This window comes from Scophthalmus maximus, chromosome 5 (genome assembly GCF_022379125.1).
Source record: "Scophthalmus maximus strain ysfricsl-2021 chromosome 5, ASM2237912v1, whole genome shotgun sequence".
Classification (NCBI taxonomy): Eukaryota; Metazoa; Chordata; class Actinopteri; order Pleuronectiformes; family Scophthalmidae; genus Scophthalmus; species Scophthalmus maximus.
Window position 1 is genome coordinate 10685116 of NC_061519.1, and position 16571 is coordinate 10701686.

A 16571-nucleotide genomic window follows, 5' to 3' on the forward strand; every position below is an offset into this window, starting at 1 on the left:
TTTTCTCTTTAATATTGTGAAGCATAGTTGTCGCTGGGAGTCGCATTGTGTTGCACTGGACTACATGCGCTGCAGAGGTAACTGTTGTCGTTCCGCCTGCTGCACCTCGTCAATGTTTAATCCACCTGTTGGAACAACGGGCGGAGCACACGAGGAGGGGCCGATCAAATTGCGGAAGTCACGGGAAGGCACGAGAGGTCTAGGTGGGTCAAGATGTCACACCTCCACTAATAAGACAGGAAACGAGATGAGGGTGCCTTAAAAATAAAGGTCAGTGCTGCTGTGATCCGTTCAAGTGTTATTAACAGTTTAGCTAATATTCAATTGCATGCGTTTATATACTTGGAACTATCAATTATGTTGGCTCCAGTCCCCACAAAACTCTTGCATAAGACAATTTATATCTTGGCAAACAATCAGTAATCTATATTCCCCAATTTTTACCAAGCAACTATGTAAATGATCATAAATCAACCACCACATGATAACCTGGGCTTTGAGGGGGGCTTTGTACATTTTTCCCCCCCACCTCTTTGGGGGATTTTATGTGATCTTACGTCTAGCCTTTTCCACTGTACATTTTTTTGACTTGTCACGGACGGAAACGCAAAGGTGATAACATTAAAGGGGCCCATTGCTACCACCCTAGACACAGGTCCTTGGTGATTGTGGAAATGTTGGGGGGTTTAATGACCTAATGATGATTACAGATAACGTTTAACTATTTAACGTCTTCAGTGTCACATTACTTGATTAGAACAGAGCTACACAGTATGATGTTACTGGTAACACTTTCCAACCACAAGTCAAAATGTCTGCTCTCGTAGCCCCCAGAGTGTGGAGAATCTAGACATCCATGTAGGAAAATGCATGTAACAGGAAATACATTTAATATGTAAGAATGAAAAGTTATATATATATATATATATATATATATATATATATATATATATATATATATATATATATATATATATATATATATATATATAATTTAGCCAAACATTTCTCAGTGAGTGGCGTTCTGCTGTGGGACTTTAGACAGATGACCCTCTAATACCCCTGAATGCTCCGCTACAGGAAATGCAACCATAATTATTATAAAATTTTCTTTCTGAAAAAGGCCTATTCATAAGTTACACATAATATCTCTCAGTGAGTGATACATCAATTGTATGGATCAACCCAACCAATTCCCTTAAACATTTAAAAGGCTAATCTAAATAATTAATTGAATTAGTCTTGAATGCAATCTTTAGCCAAGTCGAGTTTTATTTTGAAAACGTAACCGGAAGTGGTGCAAATATTTTGGACGGCTTGACATCATAATGGACGGAGCTCCAGTGTTGCCGTTTCTAGCCAACTGACTGCTGCCGTGTGTCGGAGGGGGGTCGGTTGAACCGGTCTACTTTTTTTTTTAATTTTCTTTTTTTTTAAATGTAAATACTGGCGACTCTGTACAGTGTATAGGTACGTTGTTATTTTAGAAAACCCGAAACCATTCGCGCATGACCGACTGTCATGCTAACTTAAGCTAGCCCCTTTTAGCTCGACTGGTCTCTCCGGAGCTCGGCTGCAATCTGCAGGGTTAGCTCGCTCCGCTGACCCGCTCCGGCCGCCGCGGGGTGGGGGGAGGCTCGTTGCTAGCACGCTACTTCGACTCATCAATTGAAATATGTTTCTCCGACGACGGCGAGTCGCACACGTGTAGACATTTGACGGTGACTGTATATAATTCATCACTGTAGGTGTGAATGAGTGTAAACAAGCTGTCACCGGGGAACGAGCAGCCATTGTCCTGCAGACTTGTACCGTAGTTCAGGTGGTTTCAAAGTGGGTTGGTTGTTTTTTTGATTTCATATTTTGTAAGGAATCCACTCTCAGGCGGCGTGTTTTAGTGACAAGTGTAGCTTCTTATTACAGATCAGAGACAGTGTTGTGTTTACCTCGCGCACACACCTGGAGGCGGAAATACCCAGGAACACTGCACTCTTTTTTTTCCAGTTAGAATTTCTGTTTTAACATTTCCACACCACATACACACATACCAAACACACCCACATCTCCTCCTCCCACACACCCGTCCATCCACTCACTCCCCCCCCCCCCCCCCCCCCCCCCCCCCCCCCCCCCCCCCCCCCCCCACACACACACACACACACACACACACACACACACACACACAGAGCCATGTCTCCATCGATACCCCTGCAAGAGATGATCCGGGCCATCAGGTCGGCCCGGACCCAGTGCGAGGAGCGGGGCGTCATCCAGAGGGAGTGTGCCGCCATCCGGGCACAGTTCAGGCAGGTGGACAACGGCGGGGCGCGATCACACAACCTGGCCAAGCTGCTCTACGTGCACATGCTGGGCTACCCGGCTCACTTTGGTCAGGTGAGGGGATTTTTGCTAATGCCCGTCATGGGATGGCGTTTGGGTTGAATGGGGTTTAGCCAGGGCGAGAGAGAAGAAACCCTCCTGGCAGCTGGAGGGAACAAGGGGACCGGAGTTCTCCGAATCTGGCAACACGCGCCGCCCCGGGCACTGATCCCCTGGCTGACATCATCTGTGGGCTCAGCAAGATGTAGAGTACATGATGTAGTGGCACATGATGGAAACCTAAAATATGTAGAGGAGAAAGGAAGCATGGTGTGTCCACATGCTAAATATAACAGGGTTCCTATGCAGTATAGGAAAAGGGGGGAAAAAACGAGAGTATGGAAGAATATTTGTGTTTTGTCTTAACAGACTAAAATCCAAAGATTTTAGAATACTATCCATCAGTGATAAACGTCGCCATAGCTACACATTCTCTGTACCCGCCACTACTGTATCTACAGAGCCGTACTTCACATATGACTATGACAGGCGGGAACAAAAGTAGTACCTATCAACCGGGCATTATTTCGATTATCCTGGTGGTAGATAGTTACTTTGTACTGTTGTTTACCACTGGTGATGATAAAATACACATTTACCCAAAATTACTGAGTTGGAATATCAATCTTTTAATATGAGATTCAGTCCTAGAACAGGTAACCTCGAGAATAGGAAGTATCAATATTTCAATATCGACCTGCACATCACAATCAACTTTATGGAGAAACCGTGACTTTCTGTGTATGAAGTGCAACGTAACAGCAGACACAGTCAGAATGTAATATGATCACAGGTGGATTTTAAAACTATTTATTTACATAATAATATTTACTTATATAATAATATCATATACAATAGCTCATAATATTCATTTATATCCTAAAATTTACTAAATAAACATCTAGCTTTTTGTACTCGGATGTCAAATATGGTCTGAAATAATTAACAGAGGAGAAGGAAATTTGAGTCTGGAAAAAGTATATGAATTTTGAAATGGAAAATGTGTAGGAACCGTGATATAACCATATTAGATATATTTCGGTATTGTTACCTCTATGTGCATATGCAAAAATACGACTCAGACTTCCCTCATCATCAGAACACTGAACTGTGGTCAACTCCCGCAAACCAAGTCTTCAGCTTTGGGAGTCAAAGTCTTAGAGTCCACAAGGGCAGACGCAGGAAATGGGTCAGTGAATCGCTTCCAGCCTCAGAGGCTGCGGCTCTGGAGCCGAGCCAAACCTCCATCAGAGAATATTCCCTCGGGGACGTCGGTACTGTAAGTGTGTTGTATCTTCCCGTGTAAAGGAGTCGTTGCTCTTCCTGCTAGATGGAGTGCGTCCGGATGATCGCCAGCCCTCGCTACAGCGAGAAGCGCGTGGGATATCTGGGAGCCATGATGCTGCTGGATGAGAAGCAGGACGCCAGCCTGCTCATCACCAACTCCATCAAGAAGTAAGGGCCAACGTGAACCATCTCAAGTCTCACTGAAACCAAATTAGTAATACTGATATAATACTCTATTTATACATCAGTTTTTGGCCTTTATACATCAGAGTGTGTCAACAGATCCTGGGGGGTACTGCTGCAGATGTGGGGAAAAAAATGGTGTCAAACCTTTCTGAGGCTCTAGACGGAGCTCTGCAAAGTTTGATAAATGGCCTCAAGTTATGTCACCTGAGGCAGCGTCACTTTGGCTGAAGACTACAAGTTAGAAAATGAAGAACAGTGAGTTTGCCAGACCTCTTTAACCTGCTCCTCGTCTCGGCCCGAGGCTACAATAGCCAAGGAACACCCAGAGGCTTGTGGGTACCAGGTTCTAGTTAGGAAGAAGAATTTGTGGGGTAAAAATATGATGAGTCAATTTTGATGAGGGTACTCATGTGGCTCTATAACACTGTCATCTATGTTTTTCTGTGTGTGCGTGTGTGTTTCAGTGACCTGGCTCACAGCAACCAGTATGTCCAGTCTCTGGCTCTTTGCACACTGGCCTGTATGGGTTCAGCCGAGATGTGCAGAGATCTGGCACCAGAGATCGACAGGCTGCTCCGAGCCTCCAACTCCTACATCAAGAAGAAGGTGGAGACCTCGACGGGGATAAATGCTTTATGTCGTTATTACTATTTGTTCAGCAGCACTTAACAATATTAGTATTACCTCAAGTGTTTAGGTGAATGACCTAGCAAACCTAGTACATTTATCCAGTGTGAATAATACATTCTTCAGGGTCAAGACAGATCTCAGTGAAAATGTAACATCTGTTTAATTTTGACTATATTTAATCAAATATTGATCATCCCTTAAAAACAACATAATTGTGGAATGTTGCTAATTTCCAAAGTTAATCTGATTTATTATCTACCACTCTAACCAGTTAGTATTAATTTCCAAATCCCTTGTTGGCTGTAAAACAAACACGATCCCACTGTCTTCTGCTCTTTCTTCAGGCGGCTTTGTGTGCTGTCCACATTGTGAGAAAGGTCCACGACCTCGGGGAGCTCTTTGCCCCGGCCGCTCGGTCCCTCCTCGCTGAGAAGAACCACGGTCAGTTGATCTTAACGGTGTGTATGACTTATCAGTAAACCCCACCACAAACGTACCGCCTCCAAGTATTCTCCTCTTCGTATATATCCCCAGGTGTGTTACATGGTGCCGTGGTCCTCATCACTCAGCTGTGTGAGCGCAACCCGGAAGCACTGGAGCGCTTCAGGAAGGTACGAAGGATACACACACACACACACACACGCTGATCTGTTGAGTTCAGTGTTTGTTATAATGTGTTTGTGCCGTGTGTCTCTCAGACGGTGCCCGATCTGGTTCAGATCATGAAAGGTCTGGTGATTTCCGGTTATTCTCCAGAGCACGATGTGGCAGGAATCAGCGATCCCTTCCTACAGGTCAGTTAGTTTCACTTGCTCCTTATACACTAACTGTCATATCACACTGATGTAAGAGTTATTTGTTTCATGAAAGATTTATTGGCATTGCAGGAAACTTCAACATCATTACACTGATTATAGAACAATACTACTTACCAGAATAATTAGCAAAACCAACACATTTTAACTCCTCTGGATATAAACCTGGAACTGTTTAGCTCATGGTGGGTGAATTTGACTTATGTGACATGAGCTGTTTTTTAAGTCCGGATATTTTCCGGTCTTTGCCATATATGATGAACGAAGAAGGAGGTTGTCCGAGTCATACGTGTTCACGACAACTGGAACATTTCCGGAACATTCTGTGTCGCTGGGTAGAGCAGCAGGAGGCAGGACAGTGTTTTACTTTACATTCATCGACACGTCCTCTCGCTCGCTGTGAATTTTCCAGAGATTCTCCTGCTATATTCTCACATGGGCTCACTGACATTTTCGTGAAACTTTACTAATGGGCTGGCAGGAAAAGTTCTGGAGCAACATTTTGTGTTTTCATATGCAGCATTGGAAAATTTCAGGAAAAGTCTGAAAGCAGCTTTTTTTTCTTTATTCACACGATCACACCTCCAGTTCTGTCTCACATGAGTACAGTCTGTGTTTTCTTCTTCTTTTGTTTAATTTCTCGTCTCATCCGTCCTCCTGTGTTTTGCTGATTTGGAGTTAACCACAACAATTTGTAGTCCAGCTCTTCACTTTCATCCGCCTCCATCCTCAGGTACGCATTTTGAGGTTGCTGAGAATCCTGGGTCGCCACAATGAAACGGCCAGTGACGCCATGAACGACCTACTCGCTCAGGTCTGTTACTCACACACAGCCTTTTTCCAACTCCAAAGAAATATAGAGCTTAAACATCTATTTAAAACTTGTTTCTGTTGATGTAAGTCAAGATAATGATGCTCGTAATACCCAGTCATTTTGGTTTATTCCAAACTAACTTGAACAAGGAAAACACATTCCTGTGTTCCTGAGTATTTCCCCCTGGAAGAACTTGACCCCTTAAAGGTGCAGTAAGTGATTCTAAAGCAATACACGTTTTGTAAAAATCAGGGTAATATTTCCTCACCGTCCGTTGCGCAGTCGTTCCTGTGTGTGCGCCTAAAAAAAATCTGCGGTTTCGGCTCAGCCAAGGCTCTGTAAATCGGGGGGAAAAAATGGTGCAGACTGCACCGCACAACACGAGTACAGTTTGTATACATCACTCAACACTTTAAGAGATGTGCTAGGGGGTGGCATTGCAACTCTGTGGTGTTGGCCTGGTCGTTAGCGCGTTGGACTCCCGTATCCAAGGTCGTGGGTTTGGGGCCCATGCAGAGCAGTAAAATCACATCAACAAAAAGAGAAAAAAGCTTTTCTCCAAAATCGCTTACCGCCCCTTTCACTGTGCGTTGAAATCCGCTAATTTAAAAACTTCATTCCCTTTGTCAACTGGTGGTAGCAACGAGCTGAATTATTATTTTTTCAAAAAAGATCTTTAATAGTCTGTTACAGACATGATTGATGATGACTTATGTGTTGATGTGTGTGTGCGGGTGCATGTGTGTGTGACTCACCATACAGGTGGCGACCAACACAGACAGCACTAAGACTGTGGGCAACGCTGTGCTGTATGAGACTGTTCTCACTGTGCTCGACATCAAGTCAGAGAGCGGCCTCCGGGTGAGAGACCACATTAATACACAGGGAATGGTGTTAGCTGAGGCTAACATGCTAAGGCTAACATGCGTCATGTCACTTTGTGTCGCAGGTTCTGGCTGTGAACATCCTGGGAAGATTCCTCCTGAACAACGACAGGAACATTCGGTCAGGGCCGCCTCCCTTTCGTTCCTCTCAGCCCTCGTTCCTTTTTTCTCTTTCCCTTTCCATCTCCTTCCCTCCGTCCTCCACTTATCTCTTGGGGTCGTTTGACCTTTTCCTCTTGCTCAAGGCCAGACAGCAAACTCACCAATCTCCCTGCAGCCATAGAGAGAAACCTCCCCACCGGCTGTTATCAGTCTGAGCTCATTCCTCCAGAGCCACCAGAAGGTTACTGTCTGTCTGTTTATGCCGATCTCTCAATTTAAAGGCAAAGTCATATTTCATCAGACAGCGAGGACGCCTGTTACAGGTTTCTTGGGGTTTTATTGTCTCCATAGGGGCCGTGTGGCAAGGCAGGCCCATCTGGTTTTAACCTGCAGGGCGCCTGACGGGTCGACTAGATACCATCTCTCCCGCGCTCACATAAATAATTGATTGGTTCATGAGACATTTCAAGTGGAAAGATGAATTATTTATGTGGTAGTGCACCACTTTGAAATGTTCCCTGTCGTTAGCTGATGGAGAGTGTGGAGCTTAAAACCGTGACATCTTTATTTTCGGCTTGTTTGTTCATGTGCATCCAGGTACATCGCCATGACCTCTCTCCAGAGGATCGTCGGGACCGATCACAACGCAGTTCAGCGCCACCGGGGAACCATAGTGGACTGCCTGAAAGACCAGGACGCCTCTGTCAAGCGGTAATGTTCACCTTGCTCAGCAAACCTGACCCTTTGAGGTCCTGCTTTCCCCAACAGCTGCTCAGGGATCAGTTCATTCTGAGATGAATAGAGAACCAACTGACCTCCGCTGTATCAATACAGACTCAAGTGCTCATCTGAATTTTGTGAATGAAAAGTGAAAAATTGATATACACACACAGTTACATTATATGTTTCATCTCATTTTAAAGGGAAAGTTTGTATCTGTCGTATTTCCCATGCTTGCTCTTCTCCTCCCGTCCCTCCAGCCGTGCGCTGGAGCTCTCCTTAGCTCTGGTGTCGGCCTCCAACATCCGCACCATGATGAAGGAGCTGCTCCTCTTCCTCTCCTCCTGCCCCCCGGAGCTCAGAGCTCAAGCTGCCAGCGGCATATTCCATGCGGCCGAAAGGTGAGGGACACGCACACCCGACGCATAGATGTGCACTTGCGCGGTTGTATCGCGTGCGTACACTGTATCTGTGCATGCGCGCAACACAGACATTCATGTGCATGTGAAAGCATTAAAGCTGACATTGGTTTAAAAAAAAAATAAATAGAAGGGTTGTGGATGTATATGTGATCTCACTGTTTAAAGGGGCTGTAAGCGATTTTGATCCAATATACGTTTTGTAAAGAATCTGCAAATATTTCCTCGCTAGCTGTCGAGTGCGCTGAAAAATATCTGGGTTTTTTCGGTTTAGGGTTAGTCTGGGGTCTGTAAATTAAAAAAAACAAAGTGTGCAGTCTGTAAACATCACTCCCCGACACCCTGAGACACGTGCTAGAGACGTACTTTTCGTTTGGGGGTTTTTGGCCCTGTGGTTAGCGCGCAGACTCCCACACCCGAGGCTGTGGATTTGAGTCCCGTCCACTGCAGTGAAAGAGAGAACCGAGCTATCTCCTAAATCGCCTACTGCCCCTTTAAGTGCATAAGCTGCAACAATGAAAGTCTCTGTGCCAGAAATCTACTGTACGTGTCTGTCTCCACTCTCAATGAGATCCTGTGTATTTAGCTGGCACTGTGACGATCAATAGCCTCCTGTGTTTCTGCTCTATATCACTTAATGCACCTCCCTGTTTGTGGGCTTGTGAGTGCGTGCACAAGCGGTGGTATTGTACAGATGTGTGTCAAGCACCACTGAGTTAGATGTGTGTGTGTCTCTGTCAGGTATGCCCCCTCCCAGCGCTGGCACATTGACACCATCCTGCATGTCCTCACCACGGTAAATACAGACCGAGCCACTCACCCTGCTGCCACTGACATGGGCTTCACACACACAACTACTTGTCCTTAACATGTTATCGCTAAGTTACTACTGCAGATTCCAGGGGTTCCAAACCTTCTGTGTACACTCTCATACACGCAGTCCTGAAAAGTCTTTATATCCTGTTCTAATGCTTTCCATGTTGCCCTCTTAAAATCCTCACGTTTTCATGTTGCCCTCCATCGAGCTAAGAGAATAAATGAAACCCTCGTGACTACTTTAAAAGCGAATGCTTGCACTAATCCTCTGCAGTGGTCTCCCCGAATGATGGGGAGTTAAGTGTGTTGAAAGATAAATGTTGGGGGGTTGACCATAAATTAAGGGTTAATCCATTTAGCTAAATATCTGTTGTATATTGGCTCTGACAGAAACAACCCCTCCCCCAAGTCAGTTCATTGGGTCTGGTAGGAAATATAGGGCGACCCCGGTACATGCACCAGCTGTGTGTGTGTGTGTGTGTGTGTGTTTGAATGCGTTTTGTGTGCATATGTTTGATTGTGATTCCCACTCTGCCAGGCAGGGGGCGACGTGAGAGATGAAACGGTCCCCAACCTGATCCAGCTCATCACCAACACGTCTGAGCTGCACTGTTACACCGTCCACAAGCTCTACAGGGCTCTGCTCACCGACATCTCTCAGGTGTGTGTGAGTGTGTAGGTGTGTGACTCTCTAGGTTGCTGCTCAAAACGGATCCTTTATCATACGATTAATAAAATTATAAAATATGAGTATTATTATTCATAGAATACTTAAACTCTTCTGTGAATTGCGAACCGTTTTTAATTAAAAGTTCAATTTTATTTTATATGTCATCACAAATTAAAACATCTGTACAGTTGGTTAGGTTTAGGTTTATTAAAGTGGAATAAACAAAACTCAAACTAACCATACAGCAGGAAACACAAATATCAGACAAAAAAACTCAATAGATGCATGAAAGTGTTGGACTGCGAGGAAAGTGTGTCAGTCTTAACTGGACAGAGCCGGTTTTGCTCTGTGGCAGTGAGAGTAGCGAGGCTTTCACTCTGAAATTGGCTGATATAACTGGGTTTATTTTTGGAGTCGAGTCAGACTGGCAGCCGTGTGCTCGATGTGCAGAGCACTGCAGTTTCCCATCTTCCTCCACAAGCACTTCCTGTCAGGGAGTGTCGCTCTAATGCGGCAAACTGCTACGCTGACCAGCGAGCCAATTTTTCCAAGAGCTTGATCAATTCTTTTATGCTTATATTTCACTGTGACTGTGTGACATTGTTTAACATCAGTAGTAAGTCATATATGCTCTGTGGGTTTGTACAGCCATCCCTGGTGCAGGTGGCATGCTGGTGTATAGGAGAGTACGGAGACCTGCTGCTGAAGGGAGAATGCCAGGAGACTGAGCCTTCGCAGGTACAACACGCACAACGAAGACCGATTCATGATTTCATATAATTTATCGCTCTGTATCAACTTATGGCATAAATACATAGTGATCCAACCCTAGATCGTGACTTAAAGTCTTAAAATACCTTCGGGCCTGCTACTGTAGTTCCCCCCCCCCCCAAGAAAAACAGCACAGCACAAAGAAAGTGCTGTGTGTGGAATTCAAGTAGGAGCTCACATTTCAGTGGCAGTGTTGGGATTTAAAGGTGAATTCTGGGAAGTGTAGTCCAGATAAACGCTGGCAATGAGTGTGCAAAGTAGGATTATTAATTCAGCCCTTCTTTCAATTTTATAATTTGTGTGTATGAGAGAGAGAAACACACGTACACATTTGATAAATATTAATATACTAGTAAATTATAAGAAAACAGTAAATCAAGCCTAAACTCCCTGCAGATATGCTAATGAGTGTGTGTACTTTGATTTAGCATATTAGCTTTTAGAAGATTAAAATCTGTCAGGAAATGTGCCCAATGCCAAAGTCCAATATCAAGAGTCTTAATTCATTCTTATAACCTTCTTGTAACCCCCCAACAACTAGTGCTCTTTGTTTTTATCATGCAGGAAGTGTGTTATCTTGGAACCGTGTATCTACCAAATGAATACTGGTCTATAAACGGTGTCATTATTTTTAGTGTTCAGAACCCCCGTCCTGACACGTTTCTTTCTCAGGTCACCGAGGATGACGCGCTGGACGCCTTGGAAACCGTTCTGCAGTCTCACATGTCATCGCCGGCAACCAGAGGCTTTGCTCTCACCGCCACCATGAAACTGAGCACACGCATCACTGAGAACGTGGAGTAAGAAACAATGCACGTGACCGCACGCAGCTAAAAGCATGACAACAGGCCGCTTTTTCAAACAAACAGTATTTAAAAAACAGTAACAGAAAGATCTGTTGGTCAAAAGCCCTGGCTGAATGGTTACTTAAAAAAAAAAAAAAAGGCATGACGATGTGTTTAAGCACAATAAAAAATTTTAAGATCTCTGATATAACACTTTGTTGTGGAACGACAGCCAAACTCATCTCAAACAAAATGAAGGTATATAACCATCGTTGTTTGAAACCTCATCTCATAATTACAGACTTTAAAACACACTGGAGTAGGGCTGAACGATTAATCGTTTTCAAATTGAAATCGCGATTTGAAACAGCGCAATTTGCAAATCGCAAAAGGCTGAGATTTATTAGTATACATTATGCAGCACATCTGACACAGTGTTTCTACTTTGCTCTGTGTGCCAGCGTAATTATAAGCGCAAATCAAATCGCAATATCAGTCAGATAAAATCGCAATTCGATATTTTCCCCAAATCGTTCAGCCCTACACTGGACACTGAATGCAAGCAAAGGAGCTCGAAATGAATTTCAGCACAACCTATATTGTTGAGGAACAACAAGTACTAATCACGCTAATCTGTGTCTCTCTTAAGATGTGTTCAGACATGAACTCCAGAAAATGTCCGGAAAATTGGGTCACACATGAGATAGTCTGTAACATTTGGACGAGGGGTGGTGCCAACTCGCTTACTGTGAAATTCCGGAGAGGCTCCTGCTGCAATCCCACATGGGATCACATTTTCCAGAAATTTTACTAGGGGGCTGGCAGGAAACTGTCCAGAGCAACATTACGAGAATTTTACAAAGTTCAGGAAAATGTCCGGACATCAGCGCATGTTTGAAAACAGCTTTATAGTGTCTTCTGTGCTGGTCGACGTCTTACGGCTGGCAGGTATTGATAGTTATGAATTTTTCGGTGCCTTTATGTTTAAGATTAGGTCAATGAGTTGTTAAGGAAAGAGACATGACTTCTGAATATTTTCTAAATAGTCTCTTAACTCCCTCTCTGTCTCTTTATCGTTCTACCTTCTCCAGTCGGATCAGGAGCATTGTCAGCATCTACGGCAGCTGTATGGACGTGGAGCTCCAGCAGAGGGCAGTCGAATACAATGCTCTGTTCAGAAAGTATGACCACATGAGGTACGTGACAGTTTGTTTACTTTTTTCTTTAAATATCTAGGTTTTTTTTTTCTCCCAGAAAACCTGAAGTCATTCTGACTTCTTTCATATTGTCACAAGTGATGATGGGTCAATAATAAGCTGAGGTCGCTGCTTCTCTCCACAGGGCAGCAGTGCTGGAGAGGATGCCTGTCATCGAAAAGAACTCCTCAGGTCACACCAACGGAGAGACAGCCGGGGACGCCGTGAAGGAGATCCAGCCCGCCGCAGTTAAGCAGACGGGGCCACTGCTGCCGCAACAACCTGCTAACCAGGTACACCGTGTTAAGTAGAGATACATTCATATTATATGACGATATGTTGCTGTTCTTCTTATTTGACTTCTGTTGTGATCTGTCCCTCGGTGGACGATCTGAATCTGTGTGGTCATGAAAATGATCAGCAGTGTGCAAGTCAAACAGGAGTGTGCTAACCTCGCATTTTATGCAAATCAAGTTCTAATAATACTAAGCTAACCAGTTTAGCCACTTGTACAAGTTTCATACAGGATAACTAAATACAGGGGTGAGGATAGACTACTGCAGGAAAGAATTATCACTGCCCAGTGTTTATTTTTGTCTTGACTAGTTTAAGGACAATGATTTGACATTTGAATTTTTTTGTTAAAACACTACAAATGATTTATGAATTAAAAAGAAAAGATTAAGCCCAGTTCTGGTTTAGTTAACATCCGTTCTTTATGTTATTGGGTCAAATGAAGAGGCCGTGGTTTCCATTTCTGTCCGTTGTTCCCTTCAGGTGTGTGATCTGTTGGACCTGCTGGGAGGCTCCGAGGAGCCTCTGCAGCCCAGCACAGCACTGGGCCTGCCCAACAGCACCAGCACCGCAGGAGGAGACCTGCTGGATCTACTGGGAGGGTTAGAGCTGACGCCCCTGGCACCAGGTCTGACACACGCGCACACACACACACACACACACACACACACACACACACACACACACACACACACACACACACACACTCTAGTAGAGACTGAAAGAGAGCCAGAGGTAAAAAATTTAACTAAAACAAAACTACAGACTGAAACGTCCTCGCTGCGAATCAAATAATCTCCCAAAATATTTGTCAAATTAAAGTAAATGAAATGCAGTGTTTTTATAATATCTTATTTTTCCCCCACTAGCTCCCACAGTGCCAGTGTATGAGAAAGACGGTGTGTCTTTGACACTGATTTGTGAGAAAACGTCGGACTCAGGCATGACAGTCACGCTCACAGCCTCCAACTCCACCGACTCGGACATCAGTGTCTTCACCCTGCAGGCTGCTGTACCCAAGGTCAGTGTCAGCACCAGTGAAAGATACACTCCGCTCAGTAATTCATTATAAGCTACCACACATTATTCTGAAGAAGTCAAGATTTCTCTTAAAGTCTGTGTGCAGACAGTTGGACACAAACTTATTTTCACTATGGATATATATTTATTTATATATTTTTGTCTCATAAATTTATTTGGGAGTGTGAACTCTGACAGATTTCGTTTTGGCTGGTCAGGTTCATGGTTTGTTCTGAAAAAACAACAGCTGGAACTGTCAACACACTTTTGCTCCAACTCCATCCTCTCCTGTCTCCCGACAGTCTGTCGCTTTGTGGCAGTAATGTAGATAACATTGAGGACTTATGAGTTTTATATGGACCAAAACACTACATATAGATGTAAAATAATAATGTTATAAATTTGTATTTTATATATACAAATAACCAAATATCTATAAATTGTACTTGTTTTAGGTTTAATTGTTTTTGACAGAATAATGAAATGCACATTTTAAATCATATTTTACATTTACAATTACATGAAGCACTTTGTGACTGGTGTCTGTGAAAGGTGCTATATTAATAGAGATTACTTACTGCATCCTAAAATTATTAAGCATTTTTCCACCAGATGTTTTCTGTCAGTGGGGAGAATCAGCACCTTTGTGTAGGGTTATAACATTTACAGAAAATAATAACTCAATGAGCAGTTTCTCAGTCTTTTAGTAATAGACATTCCTTCAAGTGGGTGGGACTGTGCGGTGGGGAAATTTGGACTCATGAGCTCAGCATGTGTCACATCTCGGCCTCGGCGCCGTTGGTGGGAGAGTGTAAAGAGTTGTGTCATGCGCTCAGTGGGTTGGACAACAAGATGAGTGTGTCCGGTGCTTTGGACTTCAAAGCTGTGCTTGATCTCCCTCCAGAGTGTCCAGTTACACATGAAGGCCCCCAGTGGGGACTTCCTCCCTGCACGAGGCGCAGCTAAGGTGACCCAGATGGTGGCCCTCAACAACCCGAACAAGGTGGGTGGGACTCAGACGCTAAGCTCCGATTAACAGCGGAGGTGTAAGAAGAAACTACATTAAATTAGCTTCCAGCGAATGTTACTTTCTGTACTTAATATTTAGTCATTATGAAAATGCAGCATTAGAATGATTCTTTACACCTCATCTCCAAGTCTCACACAACTCCCACAAACCTGTTGTTTCATTCAGTTTAAAAAAAACATCCATTATTTCAAAGTTGTGCCTTTTGCCAGCTCCATATCTTGTTTTTAACTCTTATCCCAGAAGAAACCGAGCTCGTCCGAGGTGCATCATTACATCTATAATCCGTCTTTCCCCCTTTACAGGTGAACCTGAAGATGAGGATCCGCATATCTTACAACACCAGCCAGGGATCGGCCTATCAGGACACAGTGCAGATCGACTCCTTCCCCGGACTCTGACAGCAGTTAGTCAGTCCGACTGGACTCTGACAGCAGCCTGTGGATGAGTCAGCAGGCGTCAGCCTCACCGACTTTTGCTGTAAAAAAAAACCTTGATAGTACGGTCCAGGCTGCTGTTTGTCTATTACCCAATTTTCTTTCTTCTTTTTTTTCATTTGGGCTGAAAAACACTGTTCTTTCACAGGAAGTCACAGCCTCGCGCACAGAGTCACGGTTCCTCCCTCTCCTGGAGCTGAAGTATAAATGCGATTATTGACACGAACTTTGGAATATGCAGGTGAAACACAGAAGTATTTTTCAAGGCGATTGTAGGTGACAACTATCCATTGATATATATATCCGTTAAGTATCATCCAGTTGATTATATTCAGTCCATAATAACATACTGTAACGTGGCTTCTGTTGCGTCAGTAAACACCACTCGATCATTTCCACATATAACACTCCATGTATACTCCAACACACAGTGAGATCTCATCTTTCCTTTATTTGTCTCAACCTCCTTCAGTTAAGTTGAGAAGCAGCTAAACACTAATGAGCCACTGCGACTAATATGAACTTCTCTCAATCCAAAACACTTGATTCTATTAGGAAACGCAGGGACGTGAATTATAAATCTGAAGGGCGGAAGACTTTCAACACAGCCACGTGTCTCGAATTCACCCGTCTCGTGTTCTTTCTACTTCTCCTGCCGCAGTTGGCTGAACAGCTCAGAGTATCCACTTCCTAATAATTTCCCCTGTGCCTTCCATCCCCTCAACAGATGAGATTTTCTAAAGAAAAAAAAGAATAATGTAATTATATTTAATTTTGAAGGCTAAGAAATGGTTTTAAATGTAAGGATTGACATCAAATAAACACATTTTTATCATTCCCTTACAAGCAACTCTTGCTTTTCCCTGACCGTTGTCTCCATGTCAATCATTCACACAGGCTCATTACCGAGTCGTTTTATTATTCTGGAGACTGACGTGATACAAGAAGATTAATGGTCATGAGGTATATCTTAGTGTTTAAGCACAATTGCAAATGTATATTGGAAATCTCTAATATAATACTTTGTTGTGATAGGACGTAAAAAGTGGGCTGTCAATCAAGATGAAGATGGTGTATTACCTTAGTTATTTGAAACCATGTCTCATAATCACAGACCTCTGTAATAACTCTGGAGACTGGCTGTAAGAAAATGTGCTCCACATGGATTTCAGATCACTATCTGAACTGAAATAGACAAAAGATCAGGGGGGAGTATTTTGTCAACTGTTTATATTGTCTTTGAATCTTCAGTCTCATGTCATTTTATATTTTTTTTAAAGTTTTCAGAATCCTCAGTGATCTGCCTCAGTGTCTTTCTC

General features: G+C 43.5%; 1 protein-coding gene across 1 annotated transcript; it reads left to right on the forward strand.

Annotated features, from left to right (window-relative positions):
- Nucleotides 1-1311: 1311 nt before the first annotated feature.
- ap1g2 (adaptor related protein complex 1 subunit gamma 2) lies at nt 1312-16547 on the forward strand. The gene is made up of 21 exons (XM_035635682.2): nt 1312-2394; nt 3710-3834; nt 4317-4458; nt 4827-4923; nt 5017-5093; nt 5181-5276; nt 6031-6111; nt 6874-6972; nt 7061-7116; nt 7695-7808; nt 8078-8218; nt 8978-9032; nt 9591-9713; nt 10371-10460; nt 11166-11293; nt 12370-12474; nt 12620-12767; nt 13252-13396; nt 13638-13789; nt 14693-14791; nt 15121-16547. The coding sequence occupies exons 1-21, from the start codon at nt 2191-2193 to the stop codon at nt 15214-15216; spliced, it is 2373 nt and encodes a 790-aa protein (XP_035491575.2). The 5' UTR covers nt 1312-2190; the 3' UTR covers nt 15217-16547.
- The last annotated feature ends 24 nt before the right edge of the window (nt 16548-16571 follow it).